Source organism: Ictalurus punctatus, chromosome 28, assembly GCF_001660625.3.
Source record: "Ictalurus punctatus breed USDA103 chromosome 28, Coco_2.0, whole genome shotgun sequence".
NCBI classification, from domain to species: Eukaryota; Metazoa; Chordata; class Actinopteri; order Siluriformes; family Ictaluridae; genus Ictalurus; species Ictalurus punctatus.
Window position 1 is genome coordinate 8,745,140 of NC_030443.2, and position 23,763 is coordinate 8,768,902.

Genomic DNA, 23,763 nt, shown 5'->3' on the forward strand with positions numbered 1-23,763 from the left:
TCAGTGAGTGGCAGAGAAGAGCAGCACATTCATTCACTTCTAACTTTCTCTCTGAGCGATTATTTTACATATAGCCGAAATCACACCACACCCGTTGTTTTTAACTTATGTGTATGGTGATTTTGTCATTCGACGTTGTGGTAATAAATCAGGATTTTAGCAGTGTAGAGCAGCAGCTTGGAAATGGCTTGGAAGTGACTGCTGGTTAACATGTTCTCTTAATGGGCTGTGTTTCAGTCACTATTTCATACTTGTTCCATTGTCTGATAACAGAAAAAGAACAATATGTAAATAAGAACAGCTTTATTGGGAATTCAGCTGTTAAAATACAGTATGTGAGCATAGAGAGTAGGAGAGAAGCAAACAAGACACTAGGCAGAATGTAAATACAACACGATGACATAATGAGTATGCTAATTAGCACATGATGACCATGGCTGGACTGGGACAAAAAATCACCCCTGGCATTTTTGGTTCAGGCAGCCCATGACTACAATCCAGAATCATTCCAGACACCATATATATCTCCGCCTATAAAAATTTTCCGCCATCTTGGATTTTTTTTGTAAAATATACTTTTGCAATCAGGACCAAACAGTGCCAAACAATTCTATGGAGTTTCAATATCAAAAGTTATCAAAAAAAAAGTTTGAACTTTCGACTTGAGACTTTCGACTACAGTATGTGAAAACACAGGAAGTAGGCGTAGCCAGTTTTACATAAATGGCTATAATTCTTGAACAAAATTAGATATCTTCACCAAAATTGGCATGCTTATGTTTGAGGACAATATATGGTCGCCCAGAAATGTTGGAGCAGTTTTGCCACATGATGGTGCTATAATACTGAAAAAACCTGAAATTGGCTGTAACTATGGAATCGTTGATCCAGTTGACTTCAAAATATGCATACAGTGTCTTTGTCTCAGTTGCCATCACTGCCTATGAGCATATTCACGTATGTTGAAAAACATGGCCGTCATCAGCCAATGAAATTTCAGTAGACATTAGACAAGGTTACCAATGGCTGATCGGAACGAAACTTGGTGGGCCTGTTTGACTCTTGGTCTAAGAGGTTTCTGCAAAGTTTGAAAGAAATCAGAAACTAGGTGGCGGTATCATGATATTTGTTGGTGTTAACGGTTGTATATAATGCAGTGTTTTGAACAAACGTAACTAATATATATCAAATGATAGGCCTTCTCATTCTAAACATATTTGCCTCAGGAACCACTGGTGTCTGTCAAACCCTTAGGAAACTATTTCAGATAATGTTAAAAACCTACTTTTGCAAACTGTTCATAGGTTTTTTTTAATCAAGTAAAATAAATCTATTGCAGGACAATACTTTGGACATGTTAGATCAATAGTTATCAAAAAAAGTTGAACTCTTGATTTACCCTTGCAAGGGCATGTCAAAAGGTTTAAGTGGGCGTGGCCACTTTTACTTAAATGGCTATAACTCGAACAGAATGAGATATTTTCACTAAACTGATCTTTCACTACACTAATCTGAGGGCACTTGTCAAAAATGGAACAGTTTGGCCATTTGCTGATGCTATAATAGTAAGAAAAACTTGAAAGTGGCTGTGTATATGGTGTGTAAATGATTGTGTGCCCAGCAAACGGGCATAAACAGGGCAAGGCAAAACACAAAATGAGAAATGAGAAACAAAGTCAATAAACCAGAATTGAGAACGAGAACTTTGGAACAACCGTTTGGTAATGAGATAAACTCAATACTACGCAAAGTGCTCAGAGACACGAGAGGTTTATATAACAAACGTAATTATGGGGTAAACACAGCACAGCTGAAAATAATGATGACACGTTTGGAAAACAACCAATTACAAAACAGGGGTGGAGACAGAACATAACTATAACAAAAGCACGTGTCCAACATAAACAAAGTCAATGTCATTCAAGACCGAAAGCATGCATTCGCTTAGGGCTCAGACACCGCGCTCGTGCATAAGCTTGCGCTTCGGTTTTCTGAGCACTCTGCAATACTGCAGCGCTGACTCAAGGGGAAATCGTGACAGAGCCCCGCCCCAAAGGTGCTCCTCCCAGAGCACCAGAATACACTCCCCTCCCCTAGTGGTCCTAGCCCTTTGAGCAAAATGTCTTTAGCTCTACCAAGAGACTGAGCGGCGTCCTCAGTGGAGCAGGAAGGCAGAGTGACGTCCTCAGAGGAGCAGGAAGGCAGAGTGATGTCCTCATAGAACCTTGGCATAGTGGCATCCATGGCAGAGTAGGGAAGCAAAACAGAGCTCTTGGCTGCAATGGGAGGTGGAGAAACTTCCTCAGTAAAACAGGGTGGCTGAGTGGCATCCTCAGCTGTATTTGGATGCTGAGCAACGTCCTCAGTCATGCAGAGAGTCTGAGTATCATTCTCCATCAAGTTTGCAGGCTGAACTCGGTTGGCTATGTCAGCAGACTGAGGGGTATGCAGAGCTTGGTTGGCTGTGTCATCAGTTTCAGGCATGAGGAGTACTCGGTTGATCGTGTCGTCAGTGTCAGGCATGAGAAGAACTTGGTTAGTCATGACGTCTACTTCAGGCATGAGCAGAACTTGGTTTTCCGTGTCAGCAGACTCGGGCGTGAGCAGAACCTGGTGGTCCTTGTCAGCAGACTCGGGTGGGAGCAGAACTTGGTTGGTTGTGTCGGCAGACCCGGGCTTGAACAGAACTTGGTTGTCCGTGTCGTCGACTTCAGGAGTGAGCAGTACCTGGTTGGTCGTGACTTTGGTTTCAGGTGTGAGGAGAACTTGGTTGTTCGTGTCAACAGATTCTGTCGTGAGCATAACTTGGTTGGTCGTGGCTTCGGTTTCAGCTGTGAGCAGAGCCTGGTTGGTCGTGACGTTGGTTTCAGACTGGGACTTGGCGTGGAAGGTAACATCATCGATCTCAGACTGGAATGTGGCATGGGAGGTCGCCTCGTCGACCTCGGACAGGAACGTGTTGTGAGAGGCCTTCTCTTCGACCTCGGACAGGAACTTGGATTGAGAGGTCACCTCTTTGACCTCAGACATGAACTTGGCTTGAGAGGTCGTCTCCTCGACCTCGGACAGGAACTTGGCTTGAGAGGTCGTCTCTTCGACCTCGGACAGGAATTTGGCTTGGGAAGTCACCTTGTTGACCTCTAGCAGAAACTTGATTTTATGCTGGAGCTCTGGAGATGAGACAACCTCATGGGTCTCAGGCTGAAACTCTGGGGATGAGACCGCCTCATGGGTCTCCTGTTGGAGCTCTGGGGATGAAAATGCTTCATGGGTCTCATGCTGGAGCTCAGCAGGTGAGACCACCTTGTGGGTCTCAGGATGGAGCGCTGAAGATGAGGTCGCCTCATTGACCTCCGGCTGGAGCTCAGCAGGTGCTCTCTTGTGGAGCTGTTTCTGAGTACCCCAGCTGCTCTTGAAACATCCCAGAGAGCAGAAACATGATCCTTGGATCCCAAGTTTCCTGCATGTGAGACACTGTAGCTGGCCCTCTTTACCGCAGCCCTCGGTCTTGCAGGTCGGTGTCACCTCCACCACCCCTGTCGGCCGGGGGCTGAAACTGAGCTGTGGAGGCTGCCCTGTCAATCCACATAGTAGGTGTGGAATGGCAGGTCAGGCTTTGTCCCACTGACTCTGACTCCCCTCAGAAGTTGATCCAGGTTATTGCTCTGCCCTGGATGCCCAAACTCCTTCAAGAATAGTTCGCAAACTGAGTTACATTATTGAGGGCACTGGACCCTGTACTGGCCAGATGCTCCACCCATTCACGGGCCGGGCCATAAAATCTGGGACACAATGAACCCATGCCACTGTTTCTTGTCTGGCTTGGGGTTCGCCAGGCTCAAAAAGTATATTTGGCTGTGGAACAAGAATTGCCTCAGGTAGTCACTCAATCCAAAATTCGTCTCCGTGAGGTCTATGGCAGTCCACTGGGGAAACTGGACTGATATGAAGGGTGGCCAGACATTCCCATGTACACTGCTGTGATGCTCTCCTCGCTCTCCTGCTGCATCCGTGTTGGAGGCATAGTATTATGTCACAAAATGGAGGTTAGGACAGATACAAGTGCAGTTATAGATGTTTAGTAGACGGAGAGAAGCAAACAGACAAATCCAAAATGGTAATCCAACGCATGCTCAAAAAACATGCAAAAGGTCAGGCGATTGGCAAATGGGCATAAACAGGCCAAGGCAAAACACAAAACGAGAAACAAGAAACAAATTCAATAAACCGGAATCGAGAAACATGAGGTTTTATATAAGGTGTGTATATATATATATATATATATATATATATATATATATATATATATATATATATATATATATATATATAATATGTATATGTATGTATGATTATGTATCTATATATATATATATATATATATATGTATATATATATATATATAGATACATAATCATACATACATATACATATTATATATATATATATATATATAATATGTATATGTATGTATGATTATGTATATATATATATATATATATATGTGTATATATATATGATTACAAAAGGTAATCATGGGTCAAACACAGGACAGCTGAAAACAATGATGGCACAAATTCGGAAAACAACCAATTACAAAACAGGGGCAGAGACAGAACATAACCATAACAAAAGCATGTGCCCAATGTAAACAAAGTCAATGTCATGAAGAACGAAAAGCATGCGTTCACTAAGGGCTCGCGCACCCGGCTCATGCATGAGCTTGCGCTTCAGTTTTTCGAGCATGCTGCAATACTGCAGCACTGACTCAAGGGGAAATTGTGACAACTGCAGGCTAGTGTCTAGATCTTACTTTATGTTTTGTTTTTCACAAGCCAATCAAAAAACCCCAATGGATAAGACCAGATTCTCATCTTAATTATTTGGCTCAAATATGATGCTTCATTCAGAAATATATCACGCTGAGGAATAAAAAGACATTTAAATTTACATTTAATGTCATCATTAAAGCTGATCTGACTACTGTCTGTTGTGTGATTTGATGTGAACTCATCTTTATATTCAAAGGTTTTATAAACTTCATGAGAGGAAGTGTGAGCCAATTATCATGACTGTCCCAAGAAAGGTACTACTTACTGCAAATATGTAACTGTATTAACATTGTACTATTACTGTATAGATATGCATCATAAACAGTATAGATTTTTATATTTAGTCAGCATGTTAACCAGCATGCCAATGCCTGACAATTACCGCTACAGTATTGTGTGTGTGTGTGTGTGTGTGTATGTATATGTGTAATGTATGAATATATACATGCACTGTCCACTTTAATAGAAACACCTGTACACCTGCATATTTATGCAGTTATCCTATCAGCCAATCGTGTGGCAGCAGGTCAGTGCATAAAATAATGCCGATTCAGGTCAAGAGCTTCAGTTAATGTTTACATCAAACATCAGAATGCGGAAAAAGTGTGATCTCTGTGACTTTAACTGTGGCCTGGTTGTTGGTGCCAGATGATCTGGTTTGAGAATTTCAGAAACTGCTGATCTCCTGGGAATTTCCCTGAATGGTTTGAAAAACAAAAAACATCCTGTGTGCAGACAACACTGAGTGAGCAACAGTTCCTTGGGTGGAAATATCTTTATATCAAATATATTTGAGAAGAGAGGTCAGAGGAAAATGGCCAGACTGGTTTAAACTGCCAGGAAGGATATAGTAGCTCATATAATCACTCTTTACAACTGTGGTGAGCAGAAGGGCGTCTAACCATACACACAACATCAAACCTTGTGGTGGAAGGGCTACAACAGCAGAAGACCACATCGGGTTCCACTCCAAGAACAGGAATCATAGGCACAGGCTCACCCAAACTGGACAGTTGAAGATTAGAAAAAAAAATCACCTGGTCTTTTTCCAGTCTGTCCAGTTTCATTGAGTCTGTGCCCACGATAGCCTCACATTCTTGTTCTTGACTGACAGGAATGGAACCTGATGTGGTCTTTTGCTGTTGTAGCCTATCAACCTCAAGGTCTGATAGGTTGTGCATTCTGAGATTTCTGCTCACCACAGTTGTAAAGAGTGTTTATTTGAGTTACAATAGATTTCTCTTAGCTCATACCAGTATGAGCTAAGAGTTTCTATTCTCTTCTGATCTCTCAACAACAAGGTGTTTCAGACCCTCTGCACACCGGATGTTTTTTGTTTTTCAAACCATTCTGGGAAATTCCCAGGAGATCAGCAGTTTCTGAAATTCTCAAACCAGATCATCTGGCACCAGCAACCAAATCACAGAGATCACACTTTTTCCCCATTCTGATGTTTGATGTAAAAATTAACTGAAGTTCTTGACCTGAATCGGCATCATTTTATGCATTCTGCTGCTACCACATGATTGGCTGATTGGATAATGAGTGTGTATAGGTGTTCCTTGTTTTATATATATATATATATATATATATATATATATATATATATATATATATATATATATATATATATATATATATATATATATATATACAGTATCTCACAAAAGTGAGTACACCCCTCACATTTTTGTAAATATTTGATTATAACTTTTAATGTGACAACACTGAAGAAATGACACTTTGCTACAATGTAAAGTAGTGAGTGTACAGCTTGTATAACAGTGTAAATTTGCCCTCAAAATAACTCAACACACAGCCATTAATGTCTAAACCACTGGCAACAAAAGTGAGTACACCCCTAAGTGAAAATGTCCAAATTGGGCCCAAACAGTCAATATTTTGTGTGGCCACCATTATTTTCCACCACTGCCTTAACCCTCTTGGGTATAGAGTTCACCAGATCTTCACAGGTTGCCACTGGAGTCCTCTTCCACTACTCCATTACAACATCACGGAGCTGGTGGTTATTAGAGACATTGTGCTCCTCCACCTTCCATTTGAGGATGCCCCACAGATGCTCAATAGGGTTTAGGTCTGGAGACATGCTTGGCCAGTCCATCACCTTCACCCTCAGCTTCTTTAGCAAGGCAGTGGTCGTCTCACTTTTGTTGCCAGCGGTTTAGACATTAATGGCTGTGTGTTGAGTTATTTTGAGGGGACAGTAAATTTACACTGTTACACAAGCTGTACACTCACTACTTTACATTGTAGCAAAGTGTCATTTCTTCAGTGTTGTCACATTAAAAGATATAATCAAATATTTACAAAAATGTGAAGGGTGTACTCACTTTTGTGAGATACTGTATATAATATGTATACAAATCATGCATTTATTTATTTTTGACACCAAATTGTTGAGGCCCCTCGGGCGCCCCCTGGCGGTCCCCACTTTGAAAACCACTGTACTAGGCTGTATTTATTTTTTCCCACCTGGTTTCTGAATGTTGGTTTACTTTTTGTAATGATTTATAATGAAATCTGTTCCATTTTTGTTGTTGTTGTTGTCACCTTAGGTTATTTGTTTCTTTAGAGTAGTTGATGAGTACCACACAATTGTTATTTAGACCTTGATGAATAAAAACATTGACTTTAAGGAATGTACTTTCTTTTTTCCCCATGATTATTTATTTTATATATATTCATCTATACTTGTCTATAGTGTTTAACCTAACCTATAAAAATAGCAACCCAGTGTCTTTATTACAAAACCTATGATCACAGTGTATAACATACAGATGCTTTTGTATTCATGCTTACCACCCACAGTCAGACCTATTCCAGGATGATCTGTATCCAGACACAGCAGGACCAGATTGGGCCTTGGAAGCAGAGGAGTGGTTTGAAGGGAAGAACGGTGATCCTATCCTAATTTCCCTCAAACATGGCTATGTCCCTGGCAAGAACCGTGACCTCAAGGTGGTCAAAAAGAATGTTCTGGATAACAAGTCACCCAAGAAGGTGGAGGAGATGTCAGCTCTTCAAAAGCCTGCCTCTCCTCAGCTCACTAGAGTAAGTATTGAGTAATGCCATCATATAAACTCATCAGTTAAATGATTGGTCTCCCCCAAACATTTACATGTACTGTGCTTCTAATTTCTGCATACACTGCAATTGCACATAATAGCAAGTTTAGAGACCAGTTTATAAACTCATGCAAATGAAATTAGTGCTGTACATCAAATGATTGTGAGCTTGATGATTACTGTACATTTACAAAGATTGTATACTTTAGAATGTTCTCTCCCCTTTTCTTTTGCAGAAAAATGAAGTGAAGTTGGAGGAGCTTCTCCGAGAAGTGAAATCACTCAGGGACCTGGTGACACTTCAGGACAGGCGAATTGCCAAACTTGAAGAGCAGGTAGCCAAAGTGGTAATTTGAGGTGCTGCTACAGGTCTGAGTCAACATCTTCGTATATGAAGAGATACATTTCAGAGGGCCAGTCACTGCCAAAAAAAATCGCAATTCAACTTGATCATTCCTCTTGATGTTTTTTCTTGTGACTATGACTTGAAGCAACATTCCAATATGGACGTTTTCATCTTGCCTCCCCTGAGCATTCATTAGAATAGAAAAAAACAGCTGAATTTTGCTCTGTGTTGTGTTTTTTGATGGTCTAGTGGGTTTAACTGATAATATTTAAAATTTTTAGATTTCATGATTTTCATCCTTTTTTGGTTTTTTAAAGTTGTGATCCTTTGAATTTTTGCATCAAGTGCCAAGTCCCCTAGTGTTTTCCTTGAGTGTATCAGTATTACTGTTCTTTTCATTCTTTGTGCTGCCAATTGTGAGGGTGCACTTGACCTGCCTATTGTTTTGCTTCTATTTTAATTCTTTTTCTGGCTGAATTTTACACTGTCTATTAATCTTTTCAAGACTGGAGATTAAGAAGTTGTAGCCTCTCTCTGTGCACCTTGGCTATAGTGGTTAAAGGTTATATGACTCTGTCACAGAAATTAATCAGATAAAAAAAAAAAGACCTAGCACTGCAGGTAAAAGCAGCACTGAACAGCATGGTGCCTAATTGAGAAGCACTCTCCATACACCACGATTTCTGATTAATTCCGTGCTGGTCACTGTAGTGAATTTCTATTCCACGCTAATTATAATAAATGCATTACACTTAGATGATTTTGATATATTTATGAAGTTCTCCAAAAGCAATAAAGCAAAGGTGTTCGAGTGAGAATGTAATTTTTTTTCACTGATCTATCTCTAATCAGTAGTTGTTTTTTACTGATAGGACTCCCAGCAGTTCATTTGACTAATAACTTATACATAAAGGTATAATATGAAAGTAAAGCTATAATCATTAGGGAGGAATTCATACATTTAAAATCTATATCCTGAATTTATATATTTCTGTAAAGTTACTTTGGGAAAATGCCAATTATTAAAAGCACTATACAATAAAGCTGAATTGAATGGAATTGTCCCCCTTATGAAAAACACTTTAAATACTGCTGCTATTTGTTCATTTAAACTATTTGTTCATTACAACTCACCTGCTTATTAATAGTCCAGTCACTTTGTTGATTTGAAATGTAAGTACAGTCAGGACCATAAATATTTGGACAGTGACAAAGTTATTGTTATTTTGCCTGTCCACACAGTTTATAGGATTTTTAATTAAATGTAGGATGATTTACAGCACTTTTTATATGTGGAAACATAACTGTGATGAATGCCAGAATAATTCTATTCCTTGGTGAAGAAAAACCTCTTCACAACAGCTGGCTAGATCAAGAACAAACAGATCAAGCAGGAAATGAAGACAGCTGCAGTCAAGGCCTAGCAGAGCATCATCAGGGAAGAGCCCAAGTGTCTGGTCATGCCAATGGGTGCCAGACAGGTAGTCATTCAATGTAAAAGATATTGAAAATTTAAAAAAAAAAAAAAAAAAAAGAAAGAAAATTTAATTGATTATTAGTTTGTCCAATTTCTTCTGGTCTGTTAAAAAGTGCTGTAATTCGGTCTGTGTTTCAAAATTGAAATACAAAATACAAATAGACACGTTCATTATTTTTTTTTGTTTTAATATTGACAATTATAATACTAATTAACTATGTTTAAAACCCATTTTTTGCTCAAAAATGCAAAATATTTTAAATATGCCACATATATAGTTTCTTGCCCTCTTATTCTTTGAATTGGAGATATTTCGATTTATGACATGCTTGCAAAATGTTCTGACCGGTATCACAGCGCAAGTTACCTAAGGGACAGTCTGGCAGTTCCACCCACTGAGTTAAAACGTTGACGTTGTCCAAGCATGAATTAAAATGGCATGAGTTCTAACATACAAAAGTCATTTAAAAGTACACATTTTTACATTTTAAAGGCTGCAGCAGATTCACAATGAGATTCACCTCACCTAATGTTTTAGAGATATAATTCACCTAAATAGTTTTTTTTTTCACATTCCAAAAGATGTAGAATCTCAGGCAGAATGTACTACAGGTTAGATTTTGCCAATACCTCCCTTTATACAAATACAATACTCTTATTTATTACAATTATAATATACAATTATTTTAATAGGTCAGGCATCTCATAAGCTGCGTTTACATGGAATGTAACAACAATAATCCACTCTTAACCGATTAAGACCATACTTTGATTAAGAATCTACCATGTAAACAGCAGTTTTTACTTACCTTAATCTAATTAAGGTCATACTCGAATTAAGCTCTAATCGAATTAAGACAGGTGGAGTACTCCTGTTTTAGTCGCATTATGGACGTGTATTACAGACATGTAAACACCTTAATCACATTATGAACGTCATGTGAGAGTTTTTACTGCATTTTGCGACAGGACACGATCACACACGGCAGTTTTCAACATTTTACGGCAAACAAGAGAGTTCGGCTATGTCCCAAACCGCATACTTGCCTACTATAGCCCTGTAGTGGGGAAAAATACATGTATCTCGGCTACTATATAGACGGTAAGTACTCAGTTTGAGACACAGCCCATGGCTTCAAGCAGTTGTCTATTAGCACGTATAGCATGACAAATAATTAACTGCACTTACAGCGTTCGTAAAAAAATTAAATAAAAACACCCAAAACTGTATACAGTACCATAAGGAAGACGAACTGTATGTTGACGCGTGAAATTCTGGAGGGACGTCAGACGGCGTGGCGCGGTGACGTAATGACGCGGGCTGTTAATCTAATTATGTTCTATAACATGTAAAATGGGAACATGACAGGAGTATTCTAAAAGCGACTGTAAACACCTTAATCACATTGTTATCTTAATCAGAGTAAGGTCAATAATTAGATTACTGCTGTCCATGTAAACGTAGTCATTGTGAGCATGCTACAGCCTTTAGAATGTAAAATGTGTGTTTTTAAATTACTTTTGTATGTTAATAGTTATAAGTAATTTTAATTAATGTGTGGAAAACTTCAATGTTTCGGGCCGGCTCTAGGCATGGGCAGGGGTGGTCAGAGCTCACCCAAATGTCTGTCTTGTCCACTGAGTCAGAACATAGTCAAAGACAACATTAATCTTTTTTATTATTTTTTTTTTTTACGATTTGTGTATTGGTTAAAAGCAATTTGAGGCAGGTGGTGTGTTGAGAAGTTTGAGGAAGGGCTGTAGACTGCCACAACCAATCACAAAATAACGGCAGAACAGAAAACTGCAGTACTTTTCAATGTTTTTATTGGCTGAAAGTAATAGTGCGTTTTACACTCATGAGGTGGCTTCAGACTGCCCACCTTCTTTACCTTGCAAGAACTGGGCCTGTTGATGTTTTAACTAAGTTGGTGGAATTGACAGATGGTCCCTTAGGCAACATTCACTGTGATATGGATCAGAACATTCTCTTAAATATGCATCTCTAATATGCACTGGTATTTTTGAGTAAATGTTTTATGTTCGTGTTTAATAATTGAATATTAATTAAACCAATGGTGGTATTGATATCTGTGTAAGACTGTCGCCTCTATAGAACAAGGGCAGGGGAAAGTGAATATCCAATAAAAATCGAACCTAAAACTAACTTTACTGAAAAACCAGGCTAATTTTCCCAGTGGACAAGTCATTCTCCCTTACTGTAACCCTTTTACACCACGGTCCCTCTTACTGCAATTGAGAAGCACATAATGAACTTTTCGGCCCGAAGGATGTCTGACGAAGCCACTGATGGATTCTGCACGATTTCAGTTAGTTAAATTACACTTGGGTTATGTGAGCATGCCACAAAATGAAATAACTCCAACTCAAAAAATATGACAGGAAGAAAGTATAAATGAGGCATGTTTTAAATCTTTTGCATTTTTGAGCAAAAGTTGGGTTTAAACATAGTTAATTAGTAAATTCATTTTCAATATTAAAACAAAAAATTGATGAATGTGTTGTGATTTTATTTTGTTTTCAATGTTTTCAAAAACGAATGAACGCAACGTGCATGGACCTAATTCCTACACTGTTCATCAAATTTGAATGTACATTCACTAAAAAGCTGAAAGTCTGCATTTTTGTGCTCATGTTTATTATTTAATTTAAGCTCCAGTATACTGTGGTAGACAGCTAAAAAGAATAATTTAGTCCAAATATTTATGGACCTGACTGTAAATATTCAAAAAGGCTGAAGTATGTCTATGTTCTACCTTATGCACCATTTTCAAATCATTCTAGTCACATAATAGTAAAAAACTGATTTTAAACCCACTTTTCTCTGAGCTGATATCTGAACTTGGCCTCCTTGAAGCAGTGGCTACCAACTGGCCCTTACCATTGTAAATGACCCACCCACAATAAACCCTGTTCATAATATGTTATGGATTCAACTGTGTGATGTATTCAGCTTTGATGACGGTGTCTTGCCTTTAAATGCAATACTAATGAGTAATTGTAAAAGTAACTTTTTAACAGCTTATTCATGAAAACGAGGAAAGAAAATGAGAAAAAGTATCATCAGTAGACTACAGATAATGTACTTTGAGCTGGTATAATTTCATCATTTATCTCTTTAAGGTTTTTTGTCTTCTTGTCATTTTGTTTTGGCCAACTCTTTCACACAGTTAGGCTTCACTATCATACGAAAGCTACAAACTGGAGAGGGTGAAGTCTATCAAGTGAATATGAGATAGATACATGAAGCCAGCCAACCTCATGTTTTCAAACTACTGCTCATGCTGCATCAAGGGGCGGTGTAACACACTCGGTAGAAAGGTGGACTCCTGGCCCTTGGATTCTTAGAGCTCAGGGACCATGTTACAAGTGCACACTCTAAAATTAAAAAAAAAAAACCTGCTTATCATCTGTCACGACTCATGACGTAAGGAAAATAGGACGGATGCAAATGCAGTTTGACAGTTTTATTAAATAAGCGAGACAGGCAAGTAAATCCAAAACGTGATCCAAAAACGTAATCCAAAACATGCAAGAGGTCAGGCGATCGGCAAACAGGCATAAACGGGGCAAGGCAGGAAACTATGTCGTGGTCACGGAAAACAGGGTCAATATACAAAACATGAAACATAAGCTATGACTATGAACTGGGAGCGGAGAAACCAGCGTGAACCAAACAGATGAATCTAAACATGAAACATGACATGGACAAGAACTATGACTGTGACAATGACTATGACTATGACTAACTGTGGTAAAGAATCAATACTAAGGTTCTAATCTAATCTACTATACTATATCTATCCAAGTTTCTTATCTATCTATATCTAATATTCCGCGCCATGTGCTGGGAGGCGCGCAGTATATATACAAACATAATCAGCGTCGTAATAGCTGTCGGCTGAGGGCAATTCAGACACACGTGAAACAACAACCAATGACAGATCGAGGAGGAGGCATAACAGAAACAAACAAATGCACGTGTCAAAATGTCACGATTGTCAACAAAGGAAAAGCAGATACGGTGCGGTGCCAATACTTTTAAAGCTGGACATATAGGGCACCAGTACTTTTGAGAGCCGAACGCGTAGGGTGCCAATACTTTTGAGAGTCGACATTGTAGGGCACCGATACTTTCACCAGTGCTTTTCAAGCACCACTAACTAGACTGGTACATTTCCTGAAGAAAATGTGAGTGGTGCTTGACGTGGCGAAACCAGGATGGGGTGCCAATACTTTCGAGAGCCGGACAGTTAGGGCGCCAGCACTGTTAGAGCTGGCTGTGTAGTGCTCCAATACGTTTTAGAGCCGACCATCAAGGGCACCAGTGCTTTTGAGAGCTGTCCGTGCAGGGTGCCAATACTTCTGAGAGCCAAACAGATCTTGTGCCAATACATTTTACAGCTGAATGTGTACCGAGGCAATACTTTTAGCTTCCGTACCGGGAATGCCGACATTCCGATCACTTCCAAAAGTCATAGCACACCTCTCCTCAATAAGCCGATCGATTTGACATCTCACCCGTCGATCTCCGATAAACTGTGCGGGACTAGTTACGCGCCGAAAGAAAGTGGAAGAAGAATAATTATAACTAGAACGGTACATTTCCTGAAGATAATGTGAGTGGTGCTTAACGTGGCGAAACAGGGACAGGGCACCAATACTTTCGAGAGCCGCCAGCTTAGGGTGCCAATACTCTCGAGAGCCGGACAGATATGGCATCAGCACTGTTAGAGCCGGCCGTGTAGTGCACCAATACTTTTTAGAGCCGACAGTCAGGGGCGCCAGTACTTTTGAGAGCTGGCCATGACGGGTGCCAATACTTTTGAGAGCCGGCCAGATAGGGTGCCAATACTTCTGAGAGCCGACAAGATCACGTGCCAATACATTTTAGAGCCGAATGTGTACGGAGGCAAAACTTTTAGAGCTTTCTGTTTAGAGGGCCAATATTTTCGAAACCCAATGCAAGTCTATGGGAAATTTTCTGATTTGAGTTTCCGTAGCAGGAATTCCGGCATTCCAATCGCTTATAAAAGTCATAGCACACTTCTCCTCATTAAGCCAATCGATTTGACACCTCAGCCGTCGATCTCTGACAAACGGTGCGGGACTAGTTACGCGCCGAAAAAAAAGTCGAAGAAGAAGAATAATTATAATAATAACTAGACCGGTACATTTCCTGAAGAAAATGTGAGTGGTGCTTGACATGGCGAAACAGGGATGGAGTGCCAATACTTTCGAGAGCCGCCCACGTAGGGCGCCAATACTTTCGAGAGCTGGACAGATAGGGCGCCAGCATTGTTAGAGCCAGCCGTGTAGTGCGCCAATACTGTTTAGAGCCAACCGTCAAGGGCGCCGGTACTTTTGAGAGTTGGCCATGCGGGGTGCCATTACTTTTGAGCACCGGCCGGATAGGGTGCCAATTTGAAGGGTGTGTTCGTGGCGGCCTGACAAATTTCGATATGAAATGAATCACATTTTTGAGGCCTAAACATGCTTGTAAACTCATGCAACTTTGGACACACCTCAAAAGTGGTGAACAATTACATCTGATACAAGGTGTAGAATTGAGTGTTGCAAAATGGCTCGATAGTGCCACCTACAATATTTCAATAATGTACGCCTATGTTTCACCTACATGTACGAAATTTGGTAAACGTGTAAACTGTGAAACCGTACAGAAAAGTCTCTTGAAGCCATGCCCTAAACTCAACAGGAAGTCAGCGATTTTAATTTCTCTCTTAAATTTTTGCTCAGATTTGGCCATTTCCAGGCCTCATATTTTAACAAACTCCTCCTGGAGATTTCATCAGATCAAAATCATATTTGGTCAGTCTCATCTAAAGGCATGGACAATGCTAAGTTACGAAGCTTTTGAGTTTTCGCTGCATGGCGTGGGCATGGCAGTCTCATAAATTGGATGTTTCGCCATGAAAAAGAAAGTTGTTACAACTCAAAGATACAATGTCCAATCTGCTCCAAACTTCACATGTCTGATAAAAGTCCTGGCCTGATGACATTTACATGCCATAATTCAGTTACAGTCATAGCTCCAACTACTGGCAACACGAAGTGACATGTTTTACACTGAATAATTCCTAGCAACATATAAAAATATGCCAGCAAATTCTAAACATGCTAGAAACATGTTAAAACATGCTTAGCTAAATGCTAAACTATTACATTATTATATTATATATTATTATATTGCTATTACTGCTATTAAACAGGAAGTTATTATAACTCAAACATACAATGTTCAATCTGCACCAAACTTCACATATTTCTGGCTTGAAGACTTCTACATGCCAATATTCAGTTATAGTCATAGTGCCATCTGCTGCCAACAGGAAGTGACATGTTTTTCACTGATGTATTTCAAGCAAAATATAAAAATATGCCAGCAAATTCTAAACATGCTAGCAACACTTAGCTATGTGCTTAAGCGTGTTATTACTGCTATTAAACAGGAAGTTGTTATAACTCAAACATACAAAGCCTAATCTTCCCAAAATATGTTTGATATGAATCATAGCCGGAAGTGCTGCCCACAGGAAACAGGAAGTGACGTTTGCACTAACTCAGTCATAATGTTCAATCTGCAACAAACTTCACATGTTCGATACAAATCCTGGCATGAAGACATCTACATGCCAATATTAAGTTAAAGTAATAGCACGACCTCCTGGCAACAGGATGTGCCATGTTTTACACTGTGATGCACTCCTATCAACATATTAAATTATGCCAGCAAGATGTTAGAAACATCTTACACCCGTGCTCCAGTGCCTGGAGGAGGCAGCCTGTTGCAGCAACTCTAATCTTTTTTGGTTAAGTTTAGTATATTTTCCTTGTTCTACCCTAATCTTCATTGTTGTGTATGCTGATGGTAAATGGCACACTTATATAGCGCTTTTATCCAAAGTGCTTTACACTGTGTCTCATTCACCCATTCATACACACACACCAATGGTAGCAGAGCTGCCATGCAAGGCGCTAACTTGCCATCGGGAGCAACTTGGGGTTCAGCGTCTTGCCCAAGGACACTTCGGCATGTGGAGTCATGCGGGCTGGGAATCGAACCGCCAACCCTACAATTAGCAGACAACCCGCTCTACCAACTGAGCCACAGCCGCCCGATACGGATATGGATATGCAATTGTGAAGGTTAGCAATATTTATTTTTCTGTTTGTTGGACTGTACCAACGCACATCTCCATGCATACTGAGGTTAAATTTGGTGTTCCACAAGGTTCTGTTTTGGGCCACTGCTTTTTACTTTATATATGCTACCTCAAATTATTCATAAACATGGAATTAGCTTCCACTGTTATGCTGATGATACACACTTGTATGTTTCAGCAAAGCCAGACGACAGACAGCAGCTTAATAAAGTTGAGAAATGTGTAAAAGACATTAGACATTGGATGCTTATTAACTTCCTCTTACTTAATTCTGATAACACAGAAGTACTTGTACTAGGACCACATGCAGCTAGAAATAAGCTTTCTGATCACATATTAATCTGAACCTGGATGGTCTTTCCATTTCGTCCTGTGCAGCAGTAAAAAACCTTGGAGTGATTATTGACTCCAGTCTATCATTTCATGCTCATGTAGATAATATTATTAGGATAGAAATATTGCTAAGATAAGAAATATAATGTCACTACATGATTCAGAAATTTTAGTTCATGCTTTCGTCACCTCTAGATTATTGTAAAGCCATACTGTCTGAATGTTCCAGTAGGTGCATAAACAAACTCCAGTTAGTCCAGAATGCAGCTTCTAGAGTCCTACCTAGAACCAGAAGGTACGACAACATCACCCTGATCTTATCAACACTACATCGGCTCCCAGTAAAATCACACATTAATTATAAAATACTATTATTGACTTATAAGGCACTAAACGGTCTCGCACCACAATATCTAAACGAACTTTTGGTTTTCTATGATCCGCCATGCCTACTTAGATCAAAAGGTGCAGGCTATTTGATGGTACCTCAAATAGCGAAGGCTACACCAGGGGAAGAGATTTCTTTTACAAAGCCCCACAGTTATTAATTGGATTAGCCTTCCAATTAATGTTCGGGACTCAGACACAGTCTCAGTGTTTAAGTCTAGGCTTAAAATGTATTTGTTTACTCAAGCCTACCATGAGTACTTTTTTCTGTTACGTAATGCACAGTCTTAACAATCTCTTCCTCTCTACTTCTGCCGAGCCACACACAATTTTATGGAGATACTAGAGATCCTGATCTTTTCTGCTCTCTGGACCTGCCTGATCCATTCAGATGCCCTACCTCTGGATGGAGCTCTCATCTACTCCAATTCCAAATGGACACAGTTGCTGTGGTTGCTGGGACTGCGGTCTGGGACTGGGACTGCAATTACAGCATGCAGTTTTGCACTTGGGTCTCCCTTGATCAGTGGACTAGTTCAGCAAACAGACTTCATATTAAACCATAATGAACTTTCCTTGACGTTTACACTATCCGTTGTTACCCAGATGAAGATGGGTTCCCTTCTGAGTCTGATTCCTCTCAAGGTTTCTGCCTCTTAACATCTTCGGGAGTTTTTCCTTGCCACCATTGCCACCGGCTTGGTCAATTGGGATAAATTCACACATTTAAAATCTGTATCCCATGTTTATATGTTTCTGTAAAGCTGCTTCGAGACAATGTCCATTGTAAAATGTAGGGATGCACTGAAATGAAAATTCTTGGCCGAAGTCGAAACTGAATATAATGAAAAACTTGGCCGAAACCGAACATGTTTTTTTGCGTTTTTTTCATTTATTTTGCCCTTTTTTTCACCATTGCATAAATTAAATAGTCAAAATGTGCTTTTTACTATTTTGTTTTGCTTTTCAAAGAAAAAAATCAATTTCAAAATATTTATTTAATACTAAACATTTTTTTTTTAATTCCAGCAGGCATAGGCTACCAACAAGGCACAATATAACTTTAAATAAATAAATGAGTAAAATAAAAATATTTTTATGTGGTCGTCTTTGAGCCCCCCTTGAATAGCCTATGTTAGGCCTATAACTGACTGCTGAAAGAATATAATACTCTGTAGCCTACAACAAAAAAGTGCATTAAAAAGTGCATTGACAAGAGTGCAAAAAATGGTTCTATTCGGTTATATACGGCTGATTATATAGGGGATATGTATCGCTCGCGTCCCTGTACACCTCGTGGAGCATTATAGTAGATATAGGATTTGTCTGCCTGCCCTAAAATAAATACGTCTTTACCTGCTTCCGTACTCTACTCCCTTACGTCTCGTGACTTGACAGAAACAAAACAAACGCACAGTAAACATCCGAAGAGCACGTAACTTATGCACATAGCTCGACCCCTCATCGAGGTTGTGACATTCGAGCGTCTCACTCTGGTTGGTAGGCTATTTGGTCGAGTCATCAAACACGTCGTTGTTTGGTCAAATTTATTCGGCCTTTTCACTTTTAACTTACACCAAAAATGCTTTTTTTTTGCTATTTTCGGCCGAATAATTTCGGTTGCTGAACATTCGGTGCATCCCTAGTAAAAAGCGCTATACAAATAAATTGTATTGAAATTGTACTGCTCTGCACTGGGAGACCCATTCAGCCGCGGCTCTATTGTTTACACTAGGGAGCAGCTGTTAGCACTGAGCAACACCAGGATTCTTCCTACAGAAAAACCGGTGATCCCAAGGAAATTAGGAGAAGGGGAAGCAGAGCTGGACTTTAATGTCGGGAGAGAAAAAGACAGTACAAACCGTTCATTCCGTCTGTTATTATGGGGAATGTGAGATCTCTCTCCAATAAGATGGAAGAACTAACGGCACTAACCAGGCTGCAGAAGGAGTACCGGGAGTGTAGCATCATGTGCTTCACGGAGACATGGTTGGCCGATCTCAGTACGGATTCACTGGTTACACTGGATGGATTTCAACTTGTGAGAGCGGACAGGAGAGCAAAGGAGAGCCGTAAGAGGAAGAATGGCGGAATAGCGATGTTTGTTAATGAGAGATGGTGTAACCCTGGGCATATCAGGGTTAAAGAGCAGTGGTGCACTAAGGATATTGAGTTGCTAGCAGTTAGCATGTAGCCATATTACCTGCCAAGGGAGTTGTCGCACTTCATCGTCTACATCTACAATTGTCTACATCCTCCCCTCGGCTGATGCTACAGCGGCATGTGATCTTCTACACACTATTGTGTCACAGCTGCAGACATTGCACCCACAGTTCGCCTGTCTACATTTCATTGGTGAATAAACATCCTCCAATCACAAGGTATGTGAAAAAAATGGTCTGAGGAGACCAGTGAGGCACTAAGAGACGGTTTTGAGTCTACGGACTGGGAAATGCTTTGTAGTTTGCATGGGGAGGACATTGACCGTCTCAGTCACTGTGTAACAGGCTACATTAAGTGGTGGAGAACGCCGTGCCTAAGAAGAAGGTTCTGTGTTTTTCCAAAAAAAACCCTGGGTGACTCCTGAGCTCAAAGCTCTGCTAAAGGAAAAAAAAGAGACTGTTCGGATTGGGGGACAAAGAAGAGCTGAGGAGGGTTCAGAAACAGCTCAGAGGGGAGATAAGCAAAGGAAAAGACAGCTACAGAAAAAAAGTTGGTGGAGGAGAACAACAGGGAGGTCTGGAGGGGACTGAAAACAATCTCAGGTCAGAACAAAGACAGTGGGAGGGGCCTTGTATCCGGTGACTGTGACAGGGCAGATGAATTAAATCTGTTTTATAATAGACTTTATTCAGTTCCACCTCCTCCCCCCTCCTACCAGACCTCAGACCTGTCAGTGACTCAACCTATCCCTCTTGGACCATTAGGTACCCCCTCGTCCCCCTTCAGGGCTTCAGAGACATCATCACCACCCCAATTCACACCACTTCTGAGATATTAGCATCACACAGTTCACATCTCTCCACCAATCACCATCCCTCACTCGAGGAGGTTTCACACCCCTCCCCCCATACTACTCAACAGGGATCATCAATAACTCCCCCCTGCAGTCTCCCTCTGACAGTCAATCAGGTGAAGAAGGAGCTAAAGAAGATCAAGGCAAGAAAGGCCCCGGTCCCGGATGGAATCAGCTCCAGACTGCTTAAAAACTGTGCAGATCAGCTCAGTGAGGTCATCCTGCACATCTTTAACCTGAGACTGGAGCAAGTTCCAATACTTTGGAAGACTTCCTGTGTGGTTCCAGTACCCAAAATTGCACATCATAGGGAGTCCAACCACTTCAGACCGGTAGCCTTAACTTCACACCTGACAAAGTCCATGGAGAGGATTGTACTGCAACAGCTGCAGACCCTGATGAGCTCAGAGCTAGACCCTCTACAGTTCGCTTACCAACCAGGCATTGGGGTTGATGACGCCATTATTTACCTGATGCACAGATCACTGCTAGACCTGGAGAATACTGGTGGCATTGTGAGGATCATGCTTTTTTTTATTTTTCCAGTGCTTTCAACACAATTCAGCCATCACTACTTAGGGGGAAGCTTTTGGGAGCTGGAGTTGACCGCTATCTGGCTGCATGGATCATCAACTATCTCACTGACAGACCACAGTATGTGAGGCTCCAGGACTGTATGTCTGATGTGGTGATTAGCAGCACGGGAGCACCACAGGGTACAGTGCTCGCTCCCTTTGTCTTCACCCTGTACACAGCGGACTTCAACTGCCTCAACGGCATCAAGACAAAGGAGATGGTAGTCAACCTCCGCAGGAGGCCACCCCGGTCTATGCCAGTAAGCATCCAGGGTGTTGACATAGAGAGGGTGGAGACGTATAAATTCCTGGGTTTTCACCTCAACAATAAACTGGACTGGTCCATAAACACAGATGTACTGTATAAAAAGGGCTAACTCTGTCCTGGTCTACCCTCTGGACAGTATAGAGGTGGTTGGGGAGAGGAGGATGTTAGTTAAGCTGGCATCTATCATGGGCAATTCCTCTTACCATGCATGAGACATTGGGGTCCCTGAGCAGCTCCTTCAGCAGCAGACTGCTGCACCCTCAATGCAAGCAAGAGCGCTACATCAGGTCCTTCATCCCTACAGCGGTCAGACTCTTTAATACAAAAAACAACATAATGTAGCACTGCTAGCTGTTTTGCATCATCAGCCTACACATTCACAATAATTCTGCAATATGAACATTTATTCATTTATTATTTGTTGCTCAACCTCTAATGTTAACTGTGCAATAATCACTTTTCTGTATATAAACAAGGTGTTACTCATCTTTCTATATTCATATTTGTATTGATCTTTACATTCATTGAGGTGTTTGTTCATAGTGTACATATTACCATTATTGTTATTTACTACTATTATTATTATTATTATTATATTCCTATTGTATAGATTTTCTAGACATTTTTTTTTCAATTCTATTCGTATTTAATGTGTATTCTTTCCTATCTGTTTTTTTGTGTAATTGAGCTGCTGTATCGAGGGAATTTCCCCCTGTTTGGGATCAATAAATGCCACATAAAGGAAGTTGTTATAACTCAGACATACAATGTTCAGTCTTCACCAAACTTCACATGTTTTGTACAAAACCTGGCCTGGCCTGGCCTGGCCTGAATTTTACCTACATTAAAATCTTCAGTTGTAGTCATAGCACCACCTGCTGCCAAGATGAAGTGGCATGTTTTACACTGATGTATTTCAAACAACATATTAAAATATGCCCGCAGTTTCTATACATGCTAGCAACATGCTCGCAACCCTTATTTAAGGGCTAAAGCATACGATTACTGCTATTTGTCATGATTTGGAGATGGATGCAAATACAGATAATTTGACTTAATAAAGACCAAAACAAAAACACAAAAGACAGTAAAACCTTAAGGTAAAACACAATAGCAAAGACTAAACATAAACCAAAGACCTAAACACAGCAACAAAGACAGCAGCAAAGAAAGACAAACGTAAGATAACGAATGCAGTGCAAACTGTGGCTATATACACTGGAGTGCTCCTTAGCAGGTACTTGAGTAAGGTGCAGGTGGGCATGTGACTGTGATGTACTGAGGTGCAGTGGCTGCTGGGAACTGTAGTCCAAAGTTCCTTCTCTGATACGTGACACTATTAAACAGGAAGTTGTTACAACTCAAGCATACAATGCCTAATCTTCCCAAAACGTCACAGGTCTGAACACATCTACAGGCCAAAAGTATCTTGGACCCATGCCCTAAACTCAACAGGAAGTCAACCATTTTTATTTTTTTGCCATTTCCAATCTGTTCCAAACTTCACATGTTTGATAAAAGTCCATCTACATCTACATTCCAATATTTAGTTATAGTCATAACACCACCTGCTGCCAACATGGACTGACATGTTTTACACTAACTCAGACATAATGTTCAATCTGCACCAAATATTTGATAGGAATCCTGCCCTGAAGACATCTACATGTATAAAATATAAAGTGTAATCAATGTGTGTAACTACAAAGTTTACTAATGTTTGAATATGTTAATAAAGTATAATCTAATATGTATAACCAACATTTAGAATTATTACTTAGAAGCATAATCTAAATCCATAGTGCACTTGTTGATCAAGTTATATAAGTGTGTATTGAGTTAGATGAATTATTTTTCTTACTGAACAGTTTCATTATTTGTCTTACTGAATTGTTTTTCTGTATCAGCCTGTATCTTTCTGCACAGCAGTCATAATCTAGAACTATAAAATACTTTCTAACAAGTGACATTCTAAGTCTGTGAATTTGGAACCTTGTGTTTTGTCTAAAGCAGCTTTACTCTATGGCAGTAAATTAGCTATTAGACACTCACCAGAACTGGGTTTCCAACCAAAGCCCTTTAAGCTGGCAAATCAGTGCCAAAATAAAAGATAAGACTTCTAGGAGGAAGGGTACCAGGCTGGAGCTATAGCGTGAATAATGGGACAAAGTAAAAACCCTGTTCTGGTAAAACATTTAAGAAAATACAACTGACACTGCATGCGTTGATATATAATAT

At 40.1% G+C, this 23,763-nt stretch overlaps 1 protein-coding gene and 1 long non-coding RNA gene across 10 annotated transcripts in view; both read left to right on the forward strand.

Annotated features, from left to right (window-relative positions):
• Positions 1 to 12,689, forward strand: part of coro1cb (coronin, actin binding protein, 1Cb) — a 69,795-nt gene extending 57,106 nt beyond the window's left edge. For all 9 annotated transcript variants that reach the window (XM_017496175.3, XM_017496170.3, XM_017496171.3 and 6 more), the window contains 3 exons: positions 5,029 to 5,086; positions 7,662 to 7,904; positions 8,155 to 12,689. In XM_017496175.3, the coding sequence (XP_017351664.1) occupies positions 5,029 to 5,086; positions 7,662 to 7,904; positions 8,155 to 8,274 (421 nt within the window). In that variant the 3' untranslated portion in view covers positions 8,275 to 12,689. The remainder of the gene's footprint in view (positions 1 to 5,028; positions 5,087 to 7,661; positions 7,905 to 8,154) is intronic.
• A 3,336-nt stretch (positions 12,690 to 16,025) lies between these two features.
• Positions 16,026 to 20,455, forward strand: LOC128629366 (uncharacterized). The gene is made up of 2 exons (XR_008393736.1): positions 16,026 to 16,929; positions 17,509 to 20,455. It is a non-coding gene; the product is annotated as an uncharacterized LOC128629366 (long non-coding RNA).
• The last annotated feature ends 3,308 nt before the right edge of the window (positions 20,456 to 23,763 follow it).